The 21,256-nt window shown below is 37.8% G+C and overlaps 1 protein-coding gene across 1 annotated transcript in view; it reads left to right on the top strand.

Annotated features, from left to right (window-relative positions):
• The first annotated feature begins 7,593 nt into the window (after positions 1–7,593).
• E2F5 (E2F transcription factor 5) overlaps positions 7,594–21,256 on the top strand; it is a 30,776-nt gene continuing 17,113 nt past the window's right edge. Inside the window, exon 1 of the mRNA XM_076005185.1 lies at positions 7,594–8,061. Within this exon, the coding sequence (XP_075861300.1) occupies positions 7,828–8,061 (234 nt within the window). The 5' untranslated portion in view covers positions 7,594–7,827. The remainder of the gene's footprint in view (positions 8,062–21,256) is intronic.

The raw sequence follows: 21,256 nt of genomic DNA, 5'->3' as shown, positions 1-21,256 counted from the left end.
CGTTTTTGTCCAAGTGCCTGGTCTGGAGTACGTAAATCTAAGACAGTTGTTTCAACACCCCAAAGTCTGATTGTGTTCTTTCTTTATGCCTCAGTCGTGCTGGTATGCCCAACATTTATTGCCACAGCTGCGGGTATAAATCACAGTCTGATCTACTTGCATCCCAGCAGATAGTTCATACCTTGTCCTTCCTAGAGCCCCCTACCAAACCTTTCACCTCATTCTCACTCCCTGAAAGAGCTGTTGGTTCAGACATACAAACGCCCACCGACAAAGAAAAACAAACAAATGAAACAAATAAACAAGTCTATCTATTAGAATTTAGGAAACAAAAGCTCAGAGCAAATAAAACCTCCCTGATCATTACCTCAGGGTCTTGTTGAGGATATGCTCAGGCTTTGAAGAGATAATAAGAATCCTTATAGCGGCCCCCCATCTTTGGTGTTTATATATATATATTTAGAGAGAGAGAGAGAGAGAGAATGAATTATAGGGAAATTAGTCTGCAGTGTCTTCTCCAAGGTTCACCAAATCAAAACCTTCTTTTCCCACTGCAATACACCACATCAGTAGTTCTTTCCAAGGGCCAGCTGCGTAGTTTTCCACCGTGATCTCTACCACGCTTCAGAAAGGTTAAATTTGGAAGAAAAGTTGTTACATCTGTAATTAGACTGAATTTTGCCTTATCTTCCTTCAAGAAATGTACAAAATGTAGTCTGCTCATATACACATAGGTCTAAGTAAGCATGTGACTGATAAATGAAGTTGGATTTTTTTTTTCTATTTCATCAAACTCTTAGAATATCCTTTTATTTAAACCTAAATAATTAGTCGTTTCTACAACCTTGAGAATTTGGAAACTAGATTCAATATCATAATCTTTGAAATCTTTCTAGGACTTCTAGGCTGTAACAGCCTAGAAATATTGCCTTGGAAAATTGCTAGTAGATTCTTTCAATACACTTCAGGGTTATTCCTCCCATACCCGAGTCCCACTTTGCTGTAGTCTGCTCTTGCAACTGCCATGGCTTTCATGGGATTATCTTATTTTTGTTAGCCAGTTTTCTATTTTCCTCTACATACTACTGTATTTGTCGGTAATGTACCTGTCTTGCTTTTAGATTCTGTTTTCTCAGGATATGTCTTGTTGAGAATAGGACATGGGGGAAGACTTTGAGGACCTATCTATACCACATTTTTCCATTGTTTTTTAAAACTTTGATCATGGTGGTGGTGGTGGGGTTCCTTGATTGGCACCTTTTTTTCTGAACAGTGGTAAAGAGAACACTGATTTGAGTTTTAAATCCTGGAAAGCATTTCTTAATCTCAGTGTTAATAGTGCTGGCAAACATTATTTTTATTATTTTGCAAACATTATTGAACTTAGAAAATTTGCATGTATGTTTGCTGCCTTTACTGATAGAATCCACATAATAAACTTTTGCAATAAGGTAGAGTACAAGTCGCTGAATAAAATGTAAAATCTCTCTAATGTGTGTGTTACATTTCTATGTATGTTTGAATGTAGTCTGCATTTCCTGTTTCTATTTATAGAGTACAAACTTCTGAAGACAAAGTCTTTGAATTATCTATCACATTGTTGGCACCATGCATGTCATGAATGGGCAAAGAATAACGTTTGTCATAAAAAAAGGAATAACAATCCTTGAAAAGTATCTTTTTGAGTAAGTTGTTTTTTTAACCTAAAACATGCAGAAAATAGATGTTTGTATGTTGTAAGGTTTTGAAAGAAAAAATAGAAAGCCAAATTTTCATTTTATTTATTCTTTTTACATAAATAAATGTTTATTTCAAAAGTACACTATTTTGCCACTATACATGGAAAACCAGCATCAGTTACAGGAAGAGAGTCCTGTAAAAATATCCTTTCATTTTCACTGTTGAAGTTATTGAAGTCAGTTGTTCTTGCTCCCCGAGCCTCTAAGCCCAAAGCCTGCCATCTCTGTGTATCTTTCTCATCGCTGAAGCATTCTAGGGCCAGGTCAGGAATTCAGGGTCGGTTTTACTAACTTAGATTACAACGGGGTAATAAGGCTGATGTAAGCAGCCTTTTCATGGAGGTTTGTTAAAGCTCAAAGGACATCCGCCAGTTGAAAGTTCCACTGATCAAGACCACTGAACAGGCTAAAAACATTTAAAAATCGGTCTGCCACCATCAGCAAACAAATACATTTTTGGATTTTCTTAAATATTTAACTACCATATTATGGCAAAACTGTACATATTATAAATTGATTCTGAACCTCTACAAAAATGGCATTTGTGAAATTTCATAAATGTTAGATACTCTAAGTCCAGTGAGCTCTGGACTAATAAATCATTCTGTGGATTCCAAAATATTTAAGTCCTCTCCCCAAGTCCTGAACTAGCAAGGAGCTGCACTTGCAAAACGCACAAAAAAAAGAGAGGATCACTTGAAGCCAGGAGTTTGAAACCAGCCTGAGTAAAATAGTAAGACTTTGTCTCTACAAAAAATTAAACAAGTCAAAACAAAAAACCCCAAAATGCATAAAAATAAAGAAAACCTAATCAGGAGCATATAAACAATATTATAATAGATCATAGTATCTGCCCAACTAATCTAGTGTAATTAATCTGAATTTAATGAAGGATTATTGTCATGTATTTATTATCCCATAGATGAATCAAATATAGTTTATTACATATTGGATTGGATATATATTTATATATATATAATGCCATTACATTATTATAGTGTACAAAACTCTGACCTACATCTTGCTGACATGGTTTGAGCCCTGACTTTTTTTTTTTTTTTTTTTGAGACAGAGTCTCACTCTGTTGCCCAGGCTAGAATGAATGCCGTGGCGTCAGCCTAGCTCATAGCAACCTCAAACTCCTGGCTCAAGCGATCCTCCTGCCTCAGCCTCCCAAGTAGCTGGGACTACAGGCATTCGCCACCATGCCCGGCTAATTTTTTGTATATATTAGTTGGCCAATTAATTTCTTTCTATTTATAGTAGAGACGGGGTCTCGCTGTTGCTCAGGCTGGTTTCGAACTCCTGACCTCGAGCAATCCGCCCGCCTCGGCCTCCCAGAGAGTTAGGATTACAGGCGTGAGCCACCGCGTCCGGCGAGCCCTGACTTTTGATGGAAATAATTCTTACGCCTTTGTCAAAAATGGCATAAATAACTGGTCTGACGATTGGTAGCTTTTTGAGAGTTGTCTCTTTCATTGTCAAAAGGATACAGAAATTAAAGTCAGATTAACATAGTATAAAACAGTGACCATGATCATCTTCTTACAGGTTATTTGTGTTCTGATTTTTAAATCATGTTTCTTAAATAATTTTATTAGCAGAATTTTGAAAAAAATTCAGCAATATTAAAAAAATAGTTTGCATTATCAATCTCTGACCTTTAGCAGTTTTTAGGAAAAAGATATATTTCATTATTTTTCATCGTGCTATTCAGTGTTTCTCAAAGAGTGGCTATGTGCATGGGAATTACCTGAAAATGTAAAAAATTCAGAATCCCAGATTGTATTCTCATATCAAATGCTGATTTGAGCTCTGGGGTTTGAACCCACAAATCTGCATTTTTAACAAACAGTAAATGATTTTTCTCCCTAAAGTCTGGGAACCACAGGTATCAGTGATTTTTAGCTCTTTAGACAGACATAAGTTTTGGATCTTTAAAATTGCTGGTAATTATAAATATTTTCTATTCAAATGTCAGCTACTTTAAACAAATGAAAAATTCATTGTGAAAAAAACAAATAACAGTGCAAAGTAAATTTTTAAGTGACTTATTAGTATCCTTAATACTATGATAACTCTTATAGAAAGTCTTTAAAAAGTGAAATTTTAAAAATATAAATAAATGGGACCTAATTAAATTAAAAAGCTTCTGCAGAGCAAAGTAAACTATCAGGAGAGCAAACAGACAATCTACAGAATGGGAGAAAATATTTGCATTTTACACATCCAATAAAGGGCTGATAACCAGAATCAATATAGAACTCAGGAAAATCACCAAGAAAAAATCAAACAACCCTAGCAAAAGGCAAAGGGCATAAAGAGAAACTTTTCAAAAGAAGACAGACTAATGGCCAAGAAACATATGAAAAAATGTTCAACATCTCTAATCATCAGGAAAATGCAAATAAAAACCACAATGAGATATCACTTATCTCCAGCAAGATGGCCTTTATCAAAAAGCCCCCAAACAACAAATGTTGGCGTGGATGCAGAGACACAGGAACACTCATACACTGCTGGTGGGACTGCAAACTAGTACAACCTCTGTGGAAAGCAATATGGAACTACCTCAAAGAACTACAAATAGAACTACCATTTGATCCAGCAATCTTATTACTGGGCATCTACCTAAAGGAACAAAAGACATTCTATAAAACAGACACCTGCACTAGAATGTTTACAGTAGTACAACTCACAACTGCAAAGATGTGGAAACAATCCAAGTGCCCATCAATACATAAGTGGGTTAATAAAATGTGGTATGTGTATACCATAGTATTCTACTCAGCCACAAAAAGTAATGGTGATCTAGCACCTCTTGTATTATCCTGGATAGAGCTAGAGCCCATTCTACTAAGTGAAGTATCACAAGAATGGAAAAACAAGCACCGTATGTAGTCATCATCAAATTGGTATTAACTGACTTAACTGACCAACACTTAAGTGCACATATAGTAGTAAGATTCATTGGGTGTTGGGCAGGTGGGAGGGGGGAGGAGGGGATGGGTATATTCACATCTAATGGGTGCAGTGCACACTGTCTGGGGAATGGACGCACTTGAAGCTCTGACTCAGGTGGGGCAAAGGCAATATATGTAACCTAAACATTTGCACCTCTGTAATATGCTGAAATAAATAAATAAATATATATATTCACAATTACCAAGATAGTTATAATGAAGTAATATTATGTGCTATGGACTGATTCTTTTTTTTTTTTTTTTTTTTGAGACAGAGTCTCGCTTTGTTGTCAAGGCTAGAGTGAGTGCCTTGGCGTCAGCCTAGCTCACAGCAACCTCAAACTCCTGGGCTTGAGTGATCCTTCTGCCTCAGCCTCCCAAGTAGCTGGGACTACAGGCATGCGCCACTATGCCCGGCTAATTTTTTATATATATATCAGTTGGCCAATTAATTTCTTTCTATTTATAGTAGAGACGGGGTCTCGCTCTTGCTCAGGCTGGTTTTGAACTCCTGACCTTGAGCAATCCGCCCGCCTCGGCCTCCCAAGAGCTAGGATTACAGGCGTGAGCCACAGCGCCCGGCCTATGGACTGATTCTTATCTCCCCAAAATTCATATGTTGAAACCCTAATCCCCATTGTGATGGTATCTGGGAATGGGGCCTTAGGGAATGTTTAGATGAAGTCTTGAAGACAGGGCCCTCATGATGGAATTAGTGCCCTTATAAGAAATCTGAGAGCTAGCGCTCAAGAGCTCTCGAACTCTCTCTCTGCTACATGAGGACACAATGAAAAAGCCACATCTATCTGTCAAGATCTTAGACTTGCAGACTCCAGCACTGTGAAAAAATAAATTTCTATTGGTTTAAGCTACCCAGTTTAAGGTATTTTTTTTTTTTTTTCTTTTTTTGAGACAGAGTCTCACTTTGTTGCCCAGGCTAGAGTGAGTGTCATGGCGTCAGCCTAGCTCACAGCAACCTCAAACTCCTGGGCTCAAGCGATCCTCCTGCCTCAGCCTCCTGAGTAGCTGGAACTACAGGCATGCGCCACCATGCCCGGCTAAAGTTTAAGGTATTTTGTTATAGCAGCAGGAGCTAAGACACCACATACATGTAATTTTTTTAGAATAACAATAATTTATTTATTTTTATTTTATTTTATTTTTTTATTTCAGCATAGGAACAATTTATCAGAGAATGGTTATACCTATGTGATTTGACATGAGAAATTATCAAGTTTTGCAAATCAATTTTACTGATATGCAATAGTGTTTCTTAAGGAGATTTTAATTAGTTTTAACTTGAATAGGGAACATTTTGTTATGTATGCAAGATCAGGAATTGATAAAAATAAATTATTGTGTGACCATCCCCCAAACAATAATTTAAAATAAATTATTGTGACTATCCCCCAAACAATAATTTAAAATAAATTATTGTGACTATCCCCCAAACAATAATTTAAAATAAATTTTTGTGTGACCATCCCCCAAACACTAATTTATTTTTATCAATTCCTGACCTTGCATATATAACAAGATGTTCCCTACTCAAGTTAAAACTACTTAAAATCTTCTTAAGAAACACTATTGCATATCAATAAAATTGATTTGCAAAACTTGATAATTTCTCATGTCAAATCACATAGGTATAACCATTCTCTGATAAATTGTTCAAAAGTAGTTGTATTAACTGAATTTTTCACGTTTTACTTTAGGTTTTCAATTTCAAGTTTTGTTTATAGAGTTCTTTGATTAAAATAAAGGCTACAAAACAAAAAAGAAATAAAAATAAAGGCTACATGGTTTTTAATAAAATTCTGTGCCTATGAATGGCAAACAAAATTTTTGTTATAAATGGTGTGTTTAGCTTTACTATTTAACGCTGCTGTTTGAATATTTCACTTCAATATCGAAGTGAAATTTCACTTCGATATTGAATTTGAATATTTCACTTCGCCCTTTTTTTTGTTAGTTTTTGTTATTTTAAATTAAGCAAAATCATTCTTGCACGAAACTTTCTTGTTGCCACATGGAATTTTCATTCACCTCATATTTATCGTCCACTATATGCAAAGTGTTGTGACACCAAGTCATTTAAAATTTATTCCTGATTTTCAAGAGTGCAATATGAGAAAAAAAATCCCTCTTTTATTCATGTCTGTGTGATGTCATGTGCCATCAGTGGTTTGAGCGATCACTGAAGCACAAAGATCTGTGGGTGCCTAATATTCCAAATTCAATATGATTGATTCCAATAAGATATTAAGAACACTGTTCAAATGTAGGCGATCTGGGATCTAGTGGCTTGTCTGGGCAATTCGCAACCTCTCCCTCTCCAAGTCAGTTCCTCCTCTAGGAAACAAAGGTCTTGGAAAAAGACTGGTGGTGAGGATAAAACCAACCCTAAAACTCCACGATTCCGCTTTTCCTGTCTTCAGAATCTAAAAAGATGGACTACGAAAGAAAACCAAGTGCAACTTGGTCCCAGTCAGTGAAACGTTTGCAAACGATGCTAAAGCTGGAAAAGAGCGAAGACGGCAGAAACCGTCCAGGGGAAAGTAGGTGACCAACGGCTAATCCCGTGCAGCTCTACAAACTGAGAAGCCAACCAACTTCACCGCTAGGAAATTTTTAGCCGTTGGGCATGGTGACTTTCTACAGCGCAGATAGAAGCCTTTCTTTTTTTTCTTCCTCTCAGAGTCGCCGAGTGAGGACACCATTGCTCCGACCCCCGAGGAGGCGAGTGTGAAACGCAGTCACCGGCGCTCCCCCTCCTCCTCGTGCGCTCCTCCTTCCCACAGAAAAATGCGTTTCCAGGCAACGGCGGTCCGCCGCGTCACTTCCTGCCATTTAAACTCAGGTCCCCGCCCCTCGCAGCCCCTTCTCCTCGCTTGCACACCCCCTCCCCTCGGTCGTGGGCTCCATTCACGCTTCCCCCGGCTTGGGAAGGGGGCGGAGGCCCGGCGCGCCGAGCGGCCGCGACTCCCGTGGGCGCGGCGCACCTGTTGTTTGCAGCAGCCCGGGACCGCCCGTGCGGCTCCCGGCGGGCGCGGGGAGCGGCCGCGGCGGAGCGGAGCCGGCAGGTGGCTGCGGGCGGGGCCCGACCACCGCGGCGTCCGGACGCGATGGCGGCGGCGGAGCCCGCGGGCTCGGGCCAGCCGGCGCCGCAAGGGCAGGGCCAGGGCCAGCGGCCGCAGCCTCAGCCCGCCCCGGCGCAGCCTCCGCAGCCGCCGCCGCCGCCGCAGCTCGGGGGCGCGGGGGGCGGCAGCAGCAGGCATGAGAAGAGCCTGGGGCTGCTCACCACCAAGTTCGTGTCGCTGCTGCAGGAGGCCAAAGACGGCGTCCTGGATCTCAAAGCGGTGAGCTTGGGAGGCGGGGATGGGGGCGGACTTCGGAGCCCTGGGCCCCCGGAGAAGCCCAGCCCCTCGCCGCGTGGGTCGGGCGGCGCGGTGAGGACGCGCTCTGCGGGGGACTGGGCGACGCCAGAGCTCGGGCCATGTGGCTCGCGCCCGGCCCTGGACGCCGGGATGGGGGAGGGACGAGGGACCGGGATGGCCCCGACCCGCCGCGTAACCAATGGGGCCCGGCGCCGCGCAGGGCTGGCGACAAAGGGCCCAGGCCGGGACCTCGAGCGCGCCCGCGTGGCTTCTGTCTTCGGGCGCGGGGCCACCAGGGCCACCGAGTGTCTTTGCAGCTCCGCGTCCACCTGTGGCAGAGGCTCACCGGGTACCGGGCGTTTTGCCTGGGGACACCCTGGGGATTGATTTTTCAGTTGCGAATTGGTGGTTTTAATAGGCAATTCTAGTTGGAACTATGTTCTATTTGTTAAAAAGAAAGAAAAAAGGAACCCGGCGTACTCTCTCTTCTGGGTGAAAGAAAAAAACTGAACATTTTTCCACACCCCTCCCCGATAAAATAATTGTAGTAATAGGAGCTCTTCCTTGTACGCTTCTTTTCATCAATCTGCTGACTAAGAGACGTTTGATTTGTGACTAATTTGGCGTCTATTAGAGATTTCTAAAAGTGAGATTTGCCATCACACGAAAATGAGAGATTTGAAAACTTTCACTCAAAAGAAGTGGAAGCGCTCATTAAACTCTCTTGTTTGCATGAGAACAAATGCTTCCTCGTTTACTACAGTGCAGATTTTTCAAACAGCAACAAGCATCCAAAGCTGTTCAGTCATACAGAATGACTTAACCGTTCCTTCCAGGCAAGATTTGGAAGGATTCCACAAGCGCTGAGGAAAAAGGGAATGTGGTTACTTGAATTAAAATTCAACCAGTGCACCAAGTTTAAGTAAGAACCAAAGTTTTGAAAACAAACAAAAGATAATTGAGCCGGTAATCACTGCAGAATCCTCTCTCTGACCTCCCCACGTGTGACCTTAGCTTCCAGGCTTGGTTCCAGCACCCAGGGGAGTGCCTGGACCACCTTAGCTGGTTTGAGGGTGTGTCGCTATAGCCTTAAGGCTCTGCATAAAGCAATGGCAGCAGAATCTGAGCAGAGGTGTCCTCTAGTATGTCATGAGTGTAAGGACCAAGACTTGAGGAGGCCAACTCCTCTTCTGCTAGGGGCCCCGCCAGTGTAGCCCAGCAGGGAGTATGTCTTTGAATGAACTCTCCTTTCCCTGGATAATGGTAGGTATTGTACTGTGGCTCTACTAAGTGGCTGTTGAATTGAATTATCCAAATTGTTCTATTATTTACAAATGAGGCATACTGTACATAGTTTGCATTTTTGGGGAAATAGTTTCCACTGTCTTCTTTTTGAAATGTTATTCATAGAATTTTCCCTCACCTTTGGAAATTCCCTGTTTTTTTTGCCCCACATCCCCTTCTTCCTTTTCCCTCCCTAAAAATAGTTTGTGGCATATATAGTATTTAAATTCTAGTGAATTGAAATGGATTCTGTTTGAAGGATTTCACATGAAGTCGTCAGAGAAAGCCAGGGATGTTACAAAATGTAGGTTGCAAACTGCTGTTCAAAATCTAGAAATTCAACTGTAGCTTGTGACTTCCGTATAAGAAATCAGGGAACATTGGGGTTTTCCAAGATAAAACTGAACTCTGAGAGCTGAACTTTGAGGGCTTCTTCAACTTGCCTGGAATATGATGGAACTTTTCTGTTTCATCTGTAGCCACATATTAATAATTGCTCTACAGAAGTCAGAGATAGCAAGATGTAGAGTTTGATGTTTCATAACATCATTTAATTCATTCTAGAACTCTCCTAAAAATTGAGAGGTTTTTGCAATAGCATTGTTTCATTATATTAATGACTTTATACTCTCAGAAAATAGTTTGAGTATTGTTCTTTTTCATCTATATATGAAAAGCCATACATTTTATTTATTTACATATATTTTTCATTTATTTTTATGTATACATGTAACTTATATGTAAAAATCTTACATTGAAATTTTTCCAATAGGGTCTCTTTTTGTATACCATAGTAAAAGATCATTAAGACATTTTTGATAATACATGTTGAATATGTCCTAACACTGACAGTTATAAATTTTCTCCAGTTGTTAGAATTATAAAGACACATTTGTTTTTCTTACAGTCTCATTTGGGGTGGGGGGCTGTATTTTAGCGTAACTTTTTGATACTCTTAACTTACACACTTAACTTTTTTTTAAGAAACAGTTAAGCATTTTGTGAATATCACAAATATAAAAAATTATATGAATCTTCACATAAAATATTCCAATATTCTACATATGCATAAAATATCCCAAGATCTCATAGATGTTATTTCTTTTCTAACTTAGAATATATACTGCTGGAGAATAAGAACATAATGCTGTATCTTAGTGATATATTTCTTCTTATATTAACATAACTAATTGGAAATATAACTTAATGAAGCATATCAATTTTAATAAAGTTGTTCTGCTATAATTTAACAATTGGGAGGGAATAGAAACACATTCCAAGTGGTTTAAGAAGATTTTGTTCATTATCTCCCAGTTTCCCCCTACCATGTAGTCTCATTTACAATACTGTAGTTATTATTTCTTTAGTGAGATAAAAAGTTATATCACAATCCTTTCAAGCTCTGTGGTTTGCCAATTTATGCTATTAGTAGCTAACATTAAATATGTTTAACTAATTTTATCCTCTTAACAGCAGTGGACATTTGAGCCCAATAGCCCATTTCACAGCTGAGGAAACTGATAGGTTAAGTAGGCCAAGATAGGTTAAGTAACTTGCCCAGGGTCATACAGTAGAAAGTAAAAGCTAACATTTGAAAATGGACCATTTATTTTTTTTCTGTATGCAGTCTGCCTTTCAGTGTGCCTAAAAAATAAACTTAGGTTTTCATTTGTGTGAGGGCATAGATTCTATCTGGTAAAGGAAAATGCATGATTATTCTTACTCCTCTACCCATGGTAGAAGAGAAGGAGGTACTGAGCGAGCTCCTGCATTGGAAATGAGGATATTGATCACAAATTCCATGTTATTGTAGAAATTAAAGTAGGAATCCTAGTTTAATTTTAAATTCCAGCTAAGAATTTGAAGAACTCTTAAGATAGTCATGACTTTATCTATATGTTGTTTTGAAAATTCTTCTTAAATATAATTTATAACTAACTGAGTTTCTATATTTTATTTGCCATTTTGGTGCCACCTTGAAACTTTTTAAAGCTGAATCAAGATTGCTTATCTCTTTTACTGTAACTTTTTAAAGTTACACATTACCTGAATGATACCTGGGTTAATGTGATAACGTATTTATGGTATTTCTTAACTGACATGTCCCTCATGCATACCCATTTATGATAACCTGACTAATATACTTCCTAGAATATATAAATAATTTAACCTAAGGCCCTAGTTTCTAACACCAGGTGAAGATTTTTAGGTAGAATTAGCTTAAAGAGAGATATATGGGTAGTGTAGCCAGAACTTTCGGGCATGCTTAAAAATGCTCAAGACATTTCCACTCATGGGTATATACTGAAATAATTGAAAGCAGGGTCTCAAGAAGATATTTGTACACCCATGTTCATAGCATCATTATTCATAATAGCCAAAAGGTGGGAGAATCTGTGTCCATCAGTGGATGAAAGGGTAAATAAAATGTGGTATGTAATATATATACAATGGAAGATTCTTTAGCTTTTAGAAAGGAAGGAAAATTTGACATATGCTACAACATAGATGAACTTTGAGGACGTTATGCTAGGTGAAGTAAGCCAGTCACACAAAGGTAAATACTGTATGGTTCCACTTATATGAGGTACCCAGAATAGTCAAATTTATAGAGACAGAAAGTAGAAGGGTGGTGGTTGCCAGAGGCTAGGGGTGGGGGAGAGAAAATGGAATTTATTATTCAGTGGGTGTTATAGGCTGAAATGTGGCCACCCAGAAATCATATGTTAAAGTCTTAACCCCCAATACCTCAGAATGTGACTGTATTTATATGGGACCTTAAAAAAGTATGATTGAGTTAAACTGAAGCTGTGAAGATGGGCCCTAATCCAATCTGACTGGTGTCCTTATAAGAAGGGGAAAACTTGGACATACAAAGAGATACCAGGGATGTTCCCACACAGAGGAAAGACCATGTGAGGACACAGCAAGAAGATGACCACCTGTAAGTCAAGGAGAGAGGCTTCAGAAGAAACCAAATGGACCAACGCCTTATCTTGGACTTAGAGCCTCCAGAATTGTGAGAAAATAAATATCTGTTGTTTCAAGACACTCAGTCTGTGCCATTTGGTTTTTTTTTTTTTTTTGAGACAGAGTCTCACTTTTGTTGCCCAGGCTAGAGTGAGTGCCGTGGCGTCAGCCTAGCTCACAGCAACCTCAAACTCCTGGGCTCAAGCGATCCTCCTGCCTCAGCCTCCCAAGTAGCTGGGACTACAGGCATGCGCCACCATGCCCGGCTAATTTTTTGTATATATATTTTTAGTTGGTCAATTAATTTCTTTCTATTTTTAGTAGAGACGGGGTCTCGCTCAGGATGGTTTCGAACTCCAGACCTCGAGCAATCCGCCCGCCTCGGCCTCCCAGAGTGCTAGGATTACAGGCGTGAGCCACCGCGCCCGGCCTGTGCCATTTGGTTTTGACAGCACTAGCAAACTAATAAAATGGGTATAGAATTTCAGTTTCACAAGATGAAGTATTCTGAAGATTGGTTTTACAATAATGACATGTACTTAATACTACTGAAGTGTATGCTTAAAAATGATTTAAGAAGATAAATTTTATGTCATGTGTACTTTACCACAATTTTATATGTATATGTACCAACAATGAGATAGCACTCTACACCTCTTAGAATGGTGAAAATTCAAAGGACTGACAGCACCAAAAGCTGACAGGGATGTGGAGCAACAGGAACTCTCATTCATTGATGGTGAGGATGCAAAAAGTATAGCCATTTTAGAATACAATTTGGAAGTTTCTTACAAAACTAAATATACTCTTACTGTACAATCCAGTATTTGTGCTACTTGGTATTTACCCACAGGAGTTGAAAACTTAAGACCACGCAAAAACCTGCACATGATATTTATAGGAGCTGAATTCATAATTGCTAAAACTTAGAACCAAGATGATCTTCAGTCAGTGAATGAAGAAACTGTGGAACATCCAATGAAATATTATTCACTGCTAAAAGGAAAAAAGCTACCAAGCTATGAAAAAATATGGAGGAAACTTAAATGTATATTACTACGTGGAAAAAGTTTTGGCATCATTTGAAAAAACAATAGAGAAAAGAAAAAAGGAAGTCAGCTGTCTCATTTTTTCTAGTTCTGGATAAGATTAACTTAAAGCTTAAGACACTGGTTCTGAGTTTTTGATCTTGATTCTGCCACTTCTTATCAGTGAAAAAAAGCCATGAAATATGTGAATGAAGTGCCTATCAGTGTGGTTACACGTATATTTGTCAGGGTGTGTATAATGTATTATGCCATTTCTTTAGTATAAGTATTGGTATTGTAAAAAATATTTCTTATAAATATATTGTTTTATATTTATGTATTTTTTAAATTGATAAATAAAATTGTGTGTATTTACTGTTTACAATAGGATTTGAAGTATATATACATGGCGGAATGACTAAATCTAGTTAATTAACATATATATTACTTCACATAGTTAAGATTTTTATTGTGAGAACACTTCACATCCAGCATTTTTCTTAGCATTTTCAGCAATACAATATATGATTAACTACAGTTACCCTATTGTGCAGTATATTTCTTCTTTCTTCAATCTAACTTCTTCTTCTTGTCTAACTGAAATTTTGTATTTAGCCAACATCTGCCCAGCTACCCGGACAAAACTATCCTATCCCCTAATAACCCATTCTCTAATAACTCCTATCCCCTAATAACTCTAATTCCATGAGATCAACTTTTTTACATTCCACATTAGAGGGAGATCAGGCAGTATTCATCTTTCTGTGCCTGGCTTATTTCATTTAACATCTTGTCCTCTGGGTTCATCTATGCTGTCGCAAATGACAGCATTTCCATCTTTTTTTTTTTTTTTTTTATGGCTTGATAGTATCTGCTTATGTATACAGACATACTTAGGAGATACTGTGGGCTCAGTTCCAACCCACTGCAATAAAGTGAATATCACAGTAAAATGAATTATACACATTTTTTGGTTTCCCAGTGCATATAAAAGTTGTTTATACTATAGTTTATTAAATGTGCAGTAGCACTGTGTCTAAAAAAATAGCGTACAGACCTTAATTAGAAATACTGTATTGCTAAAAAAAATGCTAACAATCATCTGAGCCTTCATTGAGTTGTAATTTTTTTTTTTTGCTGGTAGAGGGTCTTGCCTCATGTTGATGGCTTCTCAGTGTTGATCAGGGTAGTGGTTGCTGAAGATTGGGGTGGCTGTGGCAATTTCTTAAAATAAGACAACAGTGAAGTTTGCCATATCAGCTGACTTTTGCTTTCATGAAAGATTTCTCCTTAGCATGTGATGCTTGATAGTATTTTACCCACAGTAGAACTTTTTTAAAAATTGTAAGCAATCCTCTCAAACCCTATTGCTGCTTTATCAACTAAACTTAAATAATATTCTAAATCCTTTGTTTTCATTTCAACAATGTTCATAGCACTTTTGGCAGAAGTAGATTCCATCTCACAAAACCACTTTTTTTGTCATCTATAAAAAGCAACTTCTCATTTGTTCAAGTTTTATTGTCAGATTGCACCAGGCTTCACTTGTAATTCTAATTCTCTTGCTAGTTTCACCACATCTGCAGTAATTGCTCCCTCTATTGAAGTCTTGAACACCTCAAAGTCCTCCATGCGGCCTGGAATCAACTTCTTCCAAACTTCTGTTACTATTAATAATTTGACCTCCTCCCTTGAATCATGGGTGATCGTAATTGCACCTAGGAAGGTGAATCCTTTCTAGAAGGTTTTCAATTTACTTTGCTCAGGTCCATCAGAGGATTCAATATCTATGGCTGCTATAGACTTACCGAATGTATTTCTTAAATAATAAAAATTGAAAGTCAAAATTACTCCTTGATCAATGGGCTACAGAATGGATGTTGTGTTAACAGGCATGAAAACAAGATTCATCTCCTTGTACATCTCCATCAGAACTCTTGAGTAATTAGGTGCATTGTCAATGAGCAGTAACAGAGTGGTGGGTCTCAACAGTGAGCTTTAATTATTCAGGAAACCCTGCTATAAACAGATGTGCTGTCATACAGACTTTGTTCCATTAATAGAGCTCAGGCAGAGGGGATTTAGCATCATTCTTAAAGGCCCTAGGATTTTCAGAATAGTAAATGAGCATTGTCTTCAACTTAAAGTCACCAGCTGCATTATCCCCCAACAAGAGTCAGCTGGTCTTTTAAGCTTTGAAGCCAGGCATTGACTTCTCTCTGGCTATGAAAGTCCTAGATGGCATCTTTTTCTAGTGTAAGGCTGTTTCATCTATATTGAAAATCTGTTGTAGCGTAGCCACTTCATCAGTTATCTTAGCTAGATCTTCTGGATAACTTGTTCTAGCTTCTACATCAGCACGCTTGATGACTACCTCACCTTGCACTTTTATGTTATGAAGATGGCTTCTTTCCTTAAACCTCATGAACAAACCTAGCTTCAAACTTTGCTTCTGCAACTTCCTCACCCTTCTCAACCTTCATAGAATTGAAGAGATTAGGGCCTTGCACTGGACTAGGTTTTGGTTTATCCAGACCACTAAAACTTTCTCCATATCAACAATAAGGCTGTTTTTATTTATTATTTGTGTGTTCACTGGAATAGTGCTTTTAATTTTCTTCAAGAACTTTTCCTTTGTATTCACAGCTTGGCCAACTTTGGTGCAAGAGGCCTACCTTTTGGCCTTTCTCAGCTTTAAACATGCCTTTCTCACTAAGCTTAATCATTTCTAACTTTTGATTTAAAGTGAGAGACTTGTGACTTTTCCTTTCACTTGATCCCTTAAGATGCCATTGTGAGGTTATTGATTGGCCTAATTTCAATGTGGTGTCTCAGGATAGGGAGGCCTAAGGAGAGGGAGAAAGATGGAGGAGAGCCAGTTGGTAGAACAGTCAGAACACGTACAACATTTATTGATTCAGTTGGCTGTCTTAAATGAGGATAGTTTGTAGTGCCTGAACACAATTACAATAATATTAATAACATCAAAGATCACTGATCACAGATCACCATAACAAGTATAATAGTGAAAAAGTTCGAACTACTATGAGAATTATCAAAATGTGACACAGACATGAAGTGAGCACAGGGTTGCCATAAAGCTTCAATTTGTAAAACACATCTGTTAGTGCAGCCAAGCAAAGTGCAATAAAATGCGGTATGTCTATATATGCCACATTTTCTTCATCCATTCACTCATCAATGAACATTTAGGTTGATCCCTTATCTTGGCTATTGTGAATAATGCTGCAATGAATAGGGGAGTGCGGATACCTCTTTAAAATACTAATTTCATTTCCTTTTGATATAAACCAGTATTCGGATTGCTGGATCAAAAGTATTTCTACTTTTAGTTTTTTGAGGAAGCTCCCTACTGTTTTCTATAATGGCTCTGCTAATTTACCTTCCCACCTGCCAGGATTCCTTTTTCTCCACATTCTTGCCAATATTTATCTTTTGTCTTTTTGATAATAGCCATTCTGACAAGCGTGAGGTGTCATTTCATTATGATTTTAATTTGGATTTTCCTAATTATTAGTGATATTAAGCATTTTCAAGTACCTGTTGGCCTGTTAGATGTCTTTTGAGACATGTGTATTCAGGTTCTTCGTCCATTTTTAAAATTTATTTATTTATTTTTAGAGATTGGGGTCTTGCTATGTTAAACAGGCTGACTTCAAACTTGGGCTCAAGTGATCCTTCCACCTCTGCCTCAGCCTCCCAAGTAGCTGGGACTACAGGCACGCCCTGCTTTTGCCCACTATTTAATAGGGTTATTTGTTTTCTTGCTACAGAGTTGAGTTCCTTGCATATTTTGATATTAACCCCTTATCAGATATATAGTTTGCAAATATTTTCTCCCATTCTATAGGTAGTCTCTTTACTCCTGTTTCCTATTGCTGTGCAGAAGCTTTTTAGTTTGATGTAATCTCATCTGTCAATTTTTGCTTTTGTTGCTTGTGCTTTTGGGGTAATATCTAAAAAAATCATTGCCTAGACCAGTGTCGTGAGCTTTTTCCCTATGCTTTATTTTTATAGTTTAATAGTTTTGGGTCTTACATTTACACCTTTAATCCATTTTGAGTTGATTTTTGTATATAGTGAGAGATAAGGGTCTGGTTTTATTCTTTTGCATGTGGATATCTAGTTTTCTCAGCCCCCTTTATTGGAGAGACTGTGCTTTCCCATTGTGTGTTCTTGATCCCTTTGTTGAAAATCAGTTGGCTATAAATCCATGGATTTATTTCTGGGTTCTCTGTTCTCTTCCACTGCTTTGTGTGTCTGTTTTGGTTACTACAGCTTTGTAGTATATTTTGAAGTCAGGTAGTGTGATGCTTTCAGCTTTATTTTGCTGAAGATTGCTTTGGCTATTTGGGGTTTTCTGTGGTTCTGTTACAAATTAATATTAATTCTGCCAATCCATGAACGCAGGGTATCTTTTTATTTGTTTGTGTCTTCAGTTTCTTTCATCAAGCTTTTATAGATTTTAGTGTACAGATCTTTCAGCTACTTGGTTAAATTCTTGTTTTAATTATAGGTATTTTAAATGGGATTATTCTCTTGATTTCTTTTTCAGATTGTTCTCTTTTAGTGTATAGAAATACTACTGATTTTGGCATGTTGACCAGTTCACCATAAGCTTACAACATGTAATTGAGTGAACAGATTTCTATTAGTTTGAGTTAGGTGAAAGGATATTTATTCCCAGTCAGCAAGGCAATATATATGTCAGAGCCAAGAGGCCAGAGAAAGAAGTGGGTACATTTTAGAAGTGGGTACATTTGAGAAGCCATAAATCAGGTGACTGTTGCATGAAGAGAATATTGTATTGTAGGCAGGCTTGCAGGCCTGAACTAGGGAAGAGGCAGTGGAAATAAGAAACCCCAGATTCAGGAGATTTTATACTGCAGAAGTGACCGAACTTGGATGCTGCGTATATGGGAATAGTAAAAATCATGGATGACTGCTAAGTGGCTGGCTTAGTCAACTGAGTAAATAGTTATGATTTTTATTCAGAAGTTATCAAAAGAGGAAAAGATTTTAGAAGAAATGTAAATCTAATTCTGGATATGTATGAGATGTCTGTGGGATAACCTAGAGTAGATGTCTGGCAGCCTGTGGGAATTATGGGTTTGGAACCCAAGGTAAAGATGAAAGCTACCAGTTTGATTGCAATGTGATTGGTTTATGAAGTCTATGTAAGGAACGTGGTTTCTAGTGAAAAGATAAACAAGAATAGAACTCTGGGAAACTGATAGTTCAGGAGCAGAAAGCAGAGGAAAAAGAACATGTGATTTAAGAGAAAAACCTGAGGATTATGGTGGGACCAAGATCAGGGACCAGTGTTTTAGGAAGGAGGGAATAGCCAGCCAGTGTTAGGTGCCACAGAGGATACAATATGACTTTATAGAGTCCATTGGGTTTATTAACAGAGGTTATTAAAATATATTCCAGAAAACATTTTGAGCATTTAAACATTTTGAATTATTTCACTTCTGACAATCCATACTAAAGAATCATTAGTCAAGGGATAATAAACATTTTTAAGGCCTTTGATGAATGTTGCCAAATTGTCAAAAGATGACATTAGCTTCCACTCTAATAGCAGCATATGACTGTGACCAGCCACCTCACCACATCAGAAGTAGCATGGCATAGGGGTTAAAGCATGCACTCTGAGTTTATATCCCAACCGTACCATGTTCAGTGTCCTTGGGCAAGTTACCAAACCCTATTTAGTTTCCTCATTTGCAAAAATGGGACAATAATAGAACCTATCTCATATTGGTTTTTATAGAAGTTGCTAAAATTTACTTTTATAGCACTTAAACGGTGTCTGGCATATAGCAGGTGCTAAATTGAAGTGGTTGTTAGATAAATGATAGATACAATCAATATTGAGTATTCTAATTTTTTCATATTTATAGATTTGAAAGGTGATGAATAATGGTGTCTCTTTTTTTAGTCAGTTTTATAGAGGTATAACTTACAGACATTAAAATGCTCCCATTTTTCAGTGAATGGTTCAATGAGTTTCAACAAATGCTTATACCTGTATGACCATCAGTACCACCAGATGTGGAACGTTCCCATCACCCCACACAGTTCTCTTTTGCCTCCTCCCAGTCAACCCTCAACCTCATCCTCAACTCTAAACAACCATTGCTTTGCTTTCTTTCCCCTGAATTACAGTGCTCTTTTCTAGAGTTTCATGTCAGTGGAATCATACAATATATACTCTGTGCTTAGCTTTTCACTTGCCACTTTTTTGAGATGCATTTATTGTTGTGTGTACCAATAGTTCATTCCTTTCTATCCCTGAGTGGTATTTTGTTTTATGGATGTACCACACTTTGCTTATCTGTTTACCTGCTGCTTCTAATTTTTTTGTAGTTATAATACTGCTATGAATATTGAAGTACAACCTTTTGTATAGACATAATTTATATTGTTTTAATTTGCATTGCTTTGATTATTCTTTTATTAACATATTAAAAGTTTGAAAAGTTTTTCAAGTGTTATTAATTTTCTCTTTGTGAATTCTTTCGTCTTTTTAAATTTGTGGTCTTCATGTTTTATGTTTTAATTATTGAGATAGTCAAATCTATTTTTTTCTTCTATAAATAAGTTCTCAGTAAAGGAAATTTTTGACATTTTGTTGTATATGCATGTGTGTATGTGTGACTTGGGGAGGATTTAATGTTACCAAAATAAGGCTGTTGGTCAGTTATGAAGGAAGCTAACATGAAAGTTGGGTTGAACTTGAGTCATAGCTCACATTCACTAGAGTCCCTTTGAGATTTTTAGATTATTTAAAAATCCACGTACATTCTAGTACATTCTGACTAGTATATTCATCTTGACTATGACAAGTCCAGGTATCCTGAAACCATTTTTTTCTTCAGGTCATGAGATTTTGTCCATAGCTGAGTTTTTCTGGTTAGCTGAGGATTTGTCTCTATTAATAATATTTCTTATAAAACAATTTAGCCCTTTTGGTTTGAAAATTTTTCAGAATGCATTATACATGTCTTTGTCATCTTAAACTGAAATTGCTGTACATTTTACTTTTTGGTAAAGATAGTCATGATGAATATTGTTTTTTGTATTCTTTGGAAGTAACAGCCTCAAAACTTGTAAAGTATGTTGGACTACTGCCGTGTTCAATGGCCTCAAGTTTGTTCGTTTTTGTGGGGTTTTTTGTTCTTTCTATAGTTTTCCTCTTGTACCTTGATTACTGCCCAGGTGCCTCCCTAATGTACCTCCTGATTCTCTTATGGACTTTGCAATTAAATAGCCCTAATGTTAAGAATCGTTAAGAAATAAAAGAGTAAATAGGTTCAAAATGGAATGAACTCTTTGAGTAAAATAAATACACCTTTTTATATCTGTATTTCTTCTTCAGAAGCCTTTTTTCCTACCTCTTTGTGCTTGATGGTGTTCTGAATTGTAAAAGTTAGTGAGTTACACCAGATAGATAAGAGATGCTCTATTGCATTCTGTAACATGATATAGCTTTCATAGAATGATATTTTCTTACTCAGGTGAGAAATTGGATCCAAAATAGTGATAATAAATAACCCAAATGTAATGCTTACCATGTGTCAGGTGCTCGTCTAAGTGTTTCAAATATTATTCTCATATAATCCTCACTGCAACAGTAATATCTTCAGTTATCTTACAGATGAGGAAATTGAGGCACAGAGAGGGTAAGTGGCTTGCCCTGGGCCATGAAGCTGGTGAGTGGGGCCTATCCTAGGGCCCATGTTCCTAACTTTTATACTATACTGCTTGCAGAGGTGATATAAAATGTATAGGTGTAGATCTCCGTGGTAGAATAGTGGGGCTTCACATCTTATCTTGCTCCTGTTTTAGAAAGTTAATACTTAAGAGAA

This window comes from Microcebus murinus, chromosome 7 (assembly GCF_040939455.1).
Source record: "Microcebus murinus isolate Inina chromosome 7, M.murinus_Inina_mat1.0, whole genome shotgun sequence".
Taxonomy (NCBI): Eukaryota; Metazoa; Chordata; class Mammalia; order Primates; family Cheirogaleidae; genus Microcebus; species Microcebus murinus.
Note: the sequence above shows the minus strand (reverse complement) of the source record. Positions and strands in the feature narration are given on the sequence as shown.